Source organism: Mauremys reevesii, linkage group 3, assembly GCF_016161935.1.
Source record: "Mauremys reevesii isolate NIE-2019 linkage group 3, ASM1616193v1, whole genome shotgun sequence".
In the NCBI taxonomy this organism is placed as follows: domain Eukaryota; kingdom Metazoa; phylum Chordata; order Testudines; family Geoemydidae; genus Mauremys; species Mauremys reevesii.
The window spans coordinates 39597133-39608007 of NC_052625.1; the positions used below are offsets into that span (position 1 = coordinate 39597133).

Genomic DNA, 10875 nt, shown 5'->3' on the forward strand with positions numbered 1-10875 from the left:
TCCCTCCAGAACAGTGCTGAAGCACATTGGTAGCACCTTGTGGGGAAGCTGTCTTTGCTGTACCCATTCTGTGGGTAAATAGAGGACTCCAGTCTTGAGATATGACAATTCTGCACTGACTGTCTCTTTGTTATATTTGAACAGTCCCTGTCACAATGAGGCCCTGGCCTCTAGAAGCTACTGTAGCATAAATAAATAAATTAAATAAACTGAGTATAAATATTTTTAAAGAAAAGGGGAAACACCTATAAGAGCAGGACACTAAATGCAATGTAGAGTAAACTTTAAAAACAAACCAATCCTCTACTTGGTAGTCAGACCTTTCTATACAAAAGAGCATGTGAAATGCTAACCTGGCATTACAGTATATTGATCCTGATTTCTGATAGCTGAGCTATTAAAAGACTAGTGTATATGAATTCCTGTGAATTCCTGTCATATGAAGAACTCTTTCATGCCAATATTTTGGCTTTAGCTTTAGATAACATTTGTTGCAAGCTGCAGTTATGTTTGTTTGTTTGTTTTCTGTTAAAAAGTACATGAATTGGAAGGCAATTTAGACCTCAGTTCCTCCTTTTCAGCATTGAGTAAACATATGTAATTAGCCTTGTACTTATCTGCATTAGTATCATTAGAATTGAAAACCCATTTTAATCTGGATTCTGTTCTCTTCTCAATGTCAGCCTGTTTCTGGACCGGTACAGAGCTAGCCTTGTTGATGCAATAAAGAGATTACTCCAACCCAGTGTAAGTATGTTTCTATTTTCTCCTGAACACTGGCTTCAGAATAATTAGTCTGTGCACAATGATTGAGGGAGTAATGGAATGGCAGGATTAATGTCATGTAATACTTTAATACTTATTATGTCCAACTTCAATTGAGTCTTCTAATCTATCAGATTCTTTCCTAATCATAAACTAGGAAACTTCTTATACTTGGCCTTCTGATAAGGAACACAGTGGGTAGTAAAATAAATGAAACCGCTTCAAAGATAGCATGAGATTATTTTTATCAAAGCGTTTCTTGAGTATTTTCCTTTGATAACAATGTCTTCATATTAAAGTAAAAGTACAGTATTGAAAGTTTTTATGTTAGCTTCTGTCATTTATAATCCCTTCAAGAGTAACCTTTGCCACTGTGTATATATTTATTGTGAAAGAACATTTTTCTTTTCATTTCTGTTTATATTAAATGAATAAAACCCTTAAATACCGGTATATCTATAGCACACAACTTGTTTTCTTCATGAAATAAGCCATGTATTTACATATTATAAATGTTAGGGCAAATTAAAGTGAAGCACTGTATGAAATGCTACACATATTTCTACATTTATTTATGTGGGTGAGGAAATTGCTGTGTATGTATAAAAGCTTAGTCTGTCAGGCTGTTACACTAAACTAGGAAGACCTAGACTCAAAAGGAGGAATTAATATGCATATACTTAAAATAAACTTTAATCTCAAGAATTAAAAGCCCCAGTTCTACAATATAAAATATATATGGTGAATGCTTTCTATAGGCATTCAAAACAGGATCTAACTGCTTGCATTTAACATGCTAATCTTCCATAAGGAAAGCCTCCCATTTTAACATGAAAACCAATGCATATGAACAAGGCTTTTTCTAAACTGTATTTTAAAAACTCTATTCTGCTTATTTTTCATATTACAAACAATTTCCTCTATTAAAAAAATAGACATATAGACACAAACCCAATAAGACATAAGAAAGTCAATAATTTTAGTCACGTAAGTAATCCCATTCACTTCTAAGCATGACTGGGGTTCTATTCTTGGCTTTGTCACAGACTTCCTCTGTGACTTAGGGCAAATAATTTAGGACTAAATTGTTGTACTGCATGTAAACCAGTGGGGGCTGTGTGTCCAGGAGCAGAGAAGGAATGTGATCACTGTGAAACCATTGGATTGTCTGCAATATGAGCACACTCTACCTAGTGAGGCCAGATCTGTTGGTGGCATGGAAGGATGATCATTGCTTTGTCCTCTCCCTGCCCCTTCTGGGGAAGCTAGCATTGCTAGCCTTAGTGTCTGGTACCTGCAGGAGTGTACAAAGTAAGGGGCAGGAGATCTTTTTTCCCTGCTGCCCCAGTTTTGTGCACCTGCCTAGATTCTGGTCACAGTGTATCTCTTAACCTCTCTCTTTGTGTCTCAGTTTCCTATGTATAACATGGGGATAATACTATTTACCTCAAAGGGATGTTGTGAGGTTTAATTCATGCTGGTTCCAGTTCAGCAAAGCATTTAAGCATGTACTTAACCCCATTCCTGTTCAGCAAAGCATTTATGCGAAATCTCAAATTCCACTGAGCCAATGGGACTTTTACACATGCTGAATAGGGAAGGACAGAAGCATGTGCTTACATGCTTGATTTAGTCATCATTCTAAACAACGCTATTTACATGTAAAGAAAAGCAAAATGAACAACTAATTATTTCATCGGTTATAATAATTAATATTGTAGCCCTAAAATATGAGTCTAATGCACAAGCTACCATGGCATTTCATAGGTTTTCTTTAAGTTCAGTATTACCCTTTCTCTTAAGTACCTTACATTAATTAGTCTGTTTCAACCAAGAAAACCACCATTTACTTACAGTTTATGTGTGGCCAAGCTGATAAAGACGCAAGTCAGAATTACATCTACATGGAAAATAAGAACCGTCTTTAATAGCGTCAAGGTGAACCAGCAGCACACATTAGAGATACAAGAGTTTCATGTTGTATGTTAAGCCATATATCATCACATTATTCCTTCTATAACTTTTAATAAAGGACTTCAGGGAGAATAATGGACAGTAAAGCTAAAATAAAAATTGAGGTAAGCACAAAATATGGGTATCCCTGTTAAGCTGACTGAAGGGGGAATTCAGCATAAGCAATAAATCCTAATTTACCTTTTAGAAAAAGTCTTTCCCCTCCCTTTGTGAAATCCCCTGGCACTTCCGGGTTCATTAAGCACATCCCAAGACCCCTCATTCTTTGATAATACTTATATTAGAAGATTCATGGTATCAGTCATTCACAGAATGATGCATTCTGGGATATCTTTAATATTGTCGAGAAATACCAGCAGATTCCATGGAGTGGGAAGGAGAATGTTTTTTAAAAAATCCATGGTTTTTAGATGATAAAACATATAGACTAACATAACCCATTCTGAGTTTAGCTGACTCTCCCAAAAATCCTTTCCCATACTTGGATCCAGATGGTAGTCCCTTATGTCTATTTGGAAATGAGAACTACAATGAAGAGCCATAGATAAGGCACAAGGGCACATAATAATTATACAATAAATTATTTTCTTGCTGTTGGAATTCAGTTTCTCTTACTTAATTGGCCTCTCAGAGTTGGTAAGACAACTCCCACCTTTTCATGCTCTCTGTATGTGTATATATATCTCCTCAATATATGTTCCATTCCATGCATCCGAAGAAGTGGGCTGTAGCCCATGAAAGCTTATGCTCAAATAAATTTGTTAGTCTCTAAGGTGCCACAAGTACTCCTGTTCTAGTTATAAGAAGGACATTCTGTAGCACATTGTAACAGAGGGAAAATCAGAAACAAATCTGAGGAGTTTAATCAGCAAATTGTGTTCCATACAGCAATGCTACATATTTTATAATAAACTTCTCATTGATAATAGAATGGTTCACAAATGGCTGTGTGACACCAGTTCCTTAGCAACATGGATGTCAGGCACTGGAAGTCAAGGATGTAATGTAAACTGGCATTATTTGTACTTAAATACTATCTTTAAACTGCAACCAACAGGTTGTCTTTCAAATTCTGATTTAGAGGGCTGGGGTGTAAGTAGGGTACACCAAGAAAAGCTACAGATTTATGGGTGCTGCAATATTGAAAAGCCAAAGAACCTGCATTGCTGCAGAATTGTTAAGAATTCATGACTCTTGTAGAATTTATGTTATTTTACTTCAGAAACTAACCACAACTTACTGCACGTTTTCAAGACCCCTGGTTATATCTAAAAACACTATGGGTATGGCTACACTTACGGTTTGCAGCGCTGGTAGTTTGCAGCGCTGGTCATCCAGCTGTGTAGGAGCAGCGCTGGTGTGTGTGGCCACACTCACAGCTACCAGCGCTGGTGTGTGGCCACATTTGCAGCATTTGCAGCGCTGTTGGGAGTGATGCATTATGGGCAGCTATCCCAGCGTTCAAGTGGCCGCAACGTGCTTTTCAAAAGAGGGGGGTGGAGTGGGGTCTAGTGTGACAGGGAGCGGGGGGAGAGAGAGAGGGGATTTTTGGAGCCAACACTGTGTGTTTAGCTTCCTGCCTTGAAAAATCAGAACATGTTTCCGACCCCTTAGTCTTAACTCTTAATTGCAAACAGCCTGCAGCCAACACGACTCCCCGCTGTTTCATTCACTGCCTGCCTGCCTCTCATTTGATTGTTTACAGCCAGGTACAGATGATCACAGCAAACAGGAGCTCTGTTTGTTTTTTAGATAAGCAGCAGCGGCAACGGAGCTCCGCGCGGAGCTCGTTCATAACAAAACAAAGAGAGGCTGCATAACAAAACAAAGAGAGTAATTTATAAAAGCATTCTGGGATACATCCTTATACCCTGGAGGCCAATCACAGCGCTGGTGTGTGGCCACACTTGATGACCAGCACTGCAGCACCAGCGCTGGAATCCTTATTCCCCATGCTGAGTGAGGTGTACGGCCAGCGCTGCAGCCAGGGAGTTGCAGCGCTGGAAGTGCCCTGCAGGTGTGGCCACTTACTAATTGCAGCGCTGGTGGAGGCTTTCCAGCGCTGCAACTCGCCAGTGTAGCCATACCCTATGAATGTAAATGAATTAAATCAGGGCATAATTCTTCTTTACACTAAGGCCACTTTGCACTACTCTGGCAGTGTAAAGTGGCCATAAATTACATTTACACTCACTTCAAAGCCCTTTAGCAGTGCCAGAGCAGTGTAAAGTGGCCACAGTGTGACTGAGAATTAGGATATGTCTATACTTAAAATGCTACAATGGCTGTAGTCCACCTCCCCAAAAGATGATAGCTAGCTCAAGGGAAGAATTCTTCCACTGATCTTGAACTGTCTACACCAGGAGTTAGGTCGGCATAGTTGCATCTCTCAGGGGTGTGGATTTTTCACACCCAAGAGATACAGCTTTGCTGCTGTTAGTTTTCAGTGTAGACTAGCCCTTAGGCTCTCCGTTTTTATGTTGGCAAATTTCTTTTGAATGGATAGGTTTTAATTTAATGCCAATAAATAGCTTTATTTTACCCCTTTTTTTGCTTGCATTGAAATATGTTTTTAATTTCACTGTCAGAACATTTATTTGCTTATAAATTTCCTTAATAACATTGCAGTTATTTAGGCTCTGATCCAGCAATGGTCTGTTCCTGTGGAGCCCTAGTGAAATCCGTGGAACTCTATGTCAATGTAAGGTTCTGCCTGAACAGAGCAGGCAGGCTTGGGACCTTAATAACTAGTGACATATAAACCAGTAATTAGTTACGGGGACAGTCATCTTGGAAATCACACTTCTGTCTTGTTTTTATCTACTTGCATTACAGTAACACCTAAGATCATTATAACTGAAAGAGATTAGAGAGGCGGAAATATTTTTTCAATTTTTTCAGTTTTTCACTTCTTGCATTTGCTAGCACTTTGGTCCTAATTCAGGAAAACATTTAAGCAAGTGCTTAACTTTAAACATACTTTTTGAATTGGGGCCTTTGCATTTAACCAATTTACCTTCTCCCTCTATATGATCAGTCAATTCCCATTATTGTTTTTGTTTAGGAATAGAAGAGAGAAAAACATTTTTTTTAATTAGCAGGAGGGCTCAGGTCATTTTATGTGAAGCTACTTTTTAACCCATTTTTTAAAATTGCCTGGATTTCAAGATTGTAGTGTTCTTTTAATAGAGCAAAGAACAAAGTTGTTATTGGTCTAACAAAGCAATTAACCACAATACCTACCTGTTTTGAAGGGATTACTCTAGTTATAATCCTAATCAATGATTTGTTGTAGCATTTATAAATTAAGGACCAGATGCTCCCCTAGAGTAAATTGGGATAGACACATTGAAATCAATTGAGCTATCCTGATTTACACCAGGGGAAGCTTTGGCCTGAAAAGTCAAACGTACTATGATTTAGATAAAATGTCATTCACGTTTTTGAAGTTGTAATGTGTGGTACAACTTTTCAACCCAATTCAGATAGATTTTTAATATGGTGTTCAGTTCTAGTATGTTCATTCTAATACATTTTTTCTGATTTAATTTGAAAGGGATTAGTCAACATAGAATGTGAAAGGGAGTGTCTTCATAGAAAGCTGAGTCTAATTTTAAACTGTACTGATAGCATTATTGTGTGAGTATTGCATTCTCAAAAAAGTTGCTGGAATGTGGGCTGAGGGAAACAGTATGTTGGGGTCTGGCTGTGGCCAATCCTCCATACAAGAGGTTCTGCCTTTCTTTCCATGTTCCAGCTAGTGTGTTCTGCGGTCAGCAGGCTTAGACCCTGAGTGGAGGAAGTGCTTTGCAAACAGTACCCCAGTGGTGAAGGACCTCAAGAAAATAATGAGTTCCAAAGGGTGTCCCTGTCTTCTGTAACACGGAGCATTAGCAGGGTGCGGAGATCTTCAGTTGAAGACCCCCCTGAAGTGAAGAGTATTTAAACGTGTGACATTGAAGAGTGTCATGCGGTGCTAAAACTTTAGGAAGGTTTGGCACATTTCACTCTGATTGTGCATTTCCTTTTGTTTAATGTTTTACATCATAATCTGGGCTCATATTCTGAACTAAATTTTGCCGGAGCAATTCCACTGACTTTCTCTGCACCCAGTTACACCTTATTATTAGTCATGGAATAATAGAAAAAGTTTTAAAAGACTTCTTAGGTCCACTAGCCCATCTCTTTGCTGATTGAGGATTATTCCTTACAGTACATTTTCTAGTGCACTGTCAGATCTAATCTGAAGTCTCTCCAGAGTTGGGGCAGTCACTCCTTAACTTGGGAGACTATTTACTGTTTTATAGACCTCGCTGTGAGGATGTTTCCTTGATATCTGACCTAAACATTCTTTTTCTTAATTTCATCCCCTTATTCCTACTTATACCTTAACATACTATGCTAAATAATTCCCTCCTTAGTATTTAAACCCTTTAAATATTTGTAGACATCGTTCTTGTTCATCTTAGTTGTCACATAGCCTAGCTAACCATTTATCAGTCCCTCCAGCCATTCCCCTCACCACCACTACACCCTCTCTTCTGAACTCCTTTGAGTTTCTGGTAATGTGGTTCCCAGAACTAAATCCTAAGTATCAGGGTTGCCTAGAGTTGGTGAAAGAGAGGAGGAATAGTCCAGTGGCTAGGGCACTAGCCTAGTCCATAGGAGACCTGAAGTCAAGTCCATGCTCTGCCACAGACTTCATGTGCGACTTTGGGCCGGTCACCTCAGCTCTCTGTGCTTCAGTTCCCCCCTCTGTAAAATGGGAATACCTTATGAGGTGTTAGAGGATAAATACATTACAGAGTGTGAGGTGCCACATAGGTACCTTAGCTATCTATTTAGATAGAAACTTCATTTCCATGATGTGTTGTCTCTGAATATGTGTGTATGCATCCCAAAGTTACATGAGCCACATTACACTGCAAGAACATATCTAATTTGATGTCCACTCTCACCATTACGTATCTTTCAGTGTTACAGCTTTCCAGGATCCTTCCATTCTCTTGAATCGTTCTGACCACTTTTTCCCCAGACATACTAGCATACATTTCTCAAGCTGATTATCAATTTGTTATGTCCTACTAATTTTTCTAACTTATCTAGATCTCCATATATTATTTCTTTGTCTCCTTGGTGATTACTGCACCCACCTCTCAATTTAGCATCATCTATGAATTTCATTAACATGCTTTTTAACCTCCCCTTAGTATCAATGTTAAATAAAACAGGACCTACCACTGAACCTTGTGACACCCAACCAAATAGCTTCCTTCAATTCAATACATTATTGTTTAATGTTAACCTTTGTTTACAGTGATTCAGCCAGTTTTCATTCCATGTGACAGAATTCATATTCAGCCAATTTGAATTAATTTTGCAAGCAAGATTTCAAGAGATGCTTTTGCAAGTGCCATAGCCTCTGGACTAAAATTTAGTGTTGCTGTGGGGGTGGAGGAAGAGTGTCTAAAATCCATCATGTCAGAGTAAAGTCTTTTGTGTTCTCTTTATACAAAAGGATGAACAAAAATTTAGTTAATGGACCTTATTGTATTGCCCAGACATGAAAAATGGCCAGATCATCTTGAATGATTCAACATTTCTATGCATGAACATTTTTGTTAGCAGTGTTATTGTAGTCTTGTTGGTTCAGGATATTAGAGACAAGGTGAGTGAGGTAATATTTTTAATTGGACCAAGCTCTTGAGCTTACACAGAGCTCTTCTTCAGGTCTGGGAAAGGTCCTGGGGACTAGAGGTCCTTTCCCAGACCTGAAAAAGAGCTCTATGGAACTTGAAAGCTTGCTGCTTTCACCCACAAAAGTTGGTCCAATTAAAGATATTACCTCACCGATCTTGTCTCGCTGTATGAACAGTAAACTGTGTTTGAAATGTGATTTGCAGATATTGGGCCAAATTGTTGAGGTGCACAGATGGTGTAAAGTACATATTTTTATACAAAGATTGAGTCTGATTCTCCTTTAACTTCTGCTGGTTTTACACTGTTATAATTCCAAAGGGGTATTCCTAATTTACCCGGATATAAGAGAAAGAGGAAAATCACTCCTGGTCTTTATATGATGACTTGCTAAATCAAACTGATGGATTTTGCACTATATGTATGTGATAAATGATTTTTCTGTGTTTTATTTAAATAACACAGAGTAACAGGTATTGTGTGAAAAGGATCAAACTTACTGCAATTGGCCATTTTCAGATGAAAATGTTTATTTGCGGTCTTCTATTTTGCAGCCCTTTAATCGCAGAAATCATGCACATTCTGAATAGTTAGTTTTATGAATACTATATAAATGCTTTTCCCAGGGAAAAATTACTTTTTCAGCAGGAATATATTAAAAGATTAGTCAGGGGTATGTTATATCTGGTTCCTTTCCAATTTTAAAAATGTGTAAATTCTCTTTTTAATGTTCTAGGGGAAAGCAATGGTATTTGCTCCACTCAGAGGGAATACTTTAAACCAGTTTTGCAATCTAGCTGAAAAAGCTGGTTTCTCTGTCCAAAGACATGAAAATTATGATGAACATATTTCGAACTTCCACTCCAAGGTTAGTTTTCTGCTTATGTTAGATAACACTTTAATCCGCGTTGCATTTTGAAGAGATCATGGTCCTTTTGGCAGGTAACCTAAATGTTTGATTAAAGTACTCCTTAGGTGTGCTGTTTCTGAACAGCTATTTGGTATCTGATTATTTTGTGTGGTAGAACCATCCTTTATCTTTTCCTATCTAGAAGAGTTTTACAGAAGCATCTCCTGTTTACCTTTTTTATATAACCAGTCTTTTCATTCAGAGGAGTCTAATTTATGGGATCCATTTCTTATTTTTATTTGTTGGTTAGTCACTTATATATATCTGGCAAACTAGCCTATACATTTTAATAAAAAGCTTTCAACTTTTAACTAGGTTAAATACTGAAATAAATAGGAGGTGAATGTCTAATTGTATCATATCATAACTTAAATCCTTATCTCTGGTTGCTTTATGGCTGGGTCAGTTGGCAGCTTCAAACTGCTAAATCTCATACAGAATTTCACAGTTGTGGGGTTATATGTCAGATCGAGGCACTACAAGATTTAGGTCAAAAGCACTTATCTGAGCGTGATTTCTAAGCTTGCTTACATAAAGCTACTGTTATCAGTCTCTTTTTTTTATTATTTATAAGTGTAGGATAATACAGGACACAGAAAGGAAGGTGTTTCATAGAAAACTTTTTAGGAATCTCTTATTTTCCGGTACATATGCAGCAGTGTTTATCAAAATCATATTATTACTTTTTTTTAGATCATTATTTCATACCTTAAAGAAATCCACTGTTATGGGCCCATTTGACCTCAGATACTACTTTTAACCCCTCACAGTTTTGCAAGTATTTCCCATGCAAAATACAGGCCTTCTCAGAATTTAATCTTGATTTCCTTGTGGGAAAACCGCTAAATGCTTTGTTTTAGATACGTACCCCTGCACCATAACATAGGAATTAGATTGTATTAGAAATACATATGCACATGATATTCTACAGGAAAAAGTCAAAGTATTTTCTTTGTGTAATTTTCACATTAATAAACTTCTCCTGTAAAAACTGACTAGCTGCATATACACAAAATCACATAATTTAACTAAATTGATGCAGTGGACTTGATTCTCCTCGCACTTACAGCAGCCTGTTTTACATCAGGGCAACTTTGCTGACTTCAGTGGAGTTACTCCTAATTTACATCAGCATCAATGAGATCAGAAAATCAGGCTCAGTGTCATCCTTCCCAGCCATCAACTAGGACTTTTCCTTCTGCCATCACCTGGAAAGGGGTGCAGTTTTTCTCCTGTTGTTTCATGGTGGGCATAGGTTTTCTCCCTTTGCTCCCTGCACCCAGATCTCCAGCCATGGCATAGGGGAGAAAGAGCTGTTGATATCTTCACCCAGCATTTGGCCCACAAATGAAGTGACTTTGTTTGTTTTTTCATGAAATACAAACATATTTTCTCTCTCTTTCTTTTCTTCTGGTGTGAGGAAAGAAAATCCTACGGACATTTCACTGCATGGGTGCATTCTAATATGTGCTCTACCTCATGCCATAGGCTAGACACAAGAATAATATTTTGTGTATTCATTTTTTTAA

General features: G+C 37.8%; 1 protein-coding gene across 1 annotated transcript in view; it reads left to right on the forward strand.

Moving 5' to 3' along the window:
* Positions 1–10875, forward strand: part of CAMKMT (calmodulin-lysine N-methyltransferase) — a 352032-nt gene that overhangs the window by 335418 nt on the left and 5739 nt on the right. Inside the window, exons 9-10 of the mRNA XM_039529504.1 lie at positions 684–747; positions 9173–9304. Coding sequence (XP_039385438.1) covers positions 684–747; positions 9173–9304 — 196 coding nt within the window. The remainder of the gene's footprint in view (positions 1–683; positions 748–9172; positions 9305–10875) is intronic.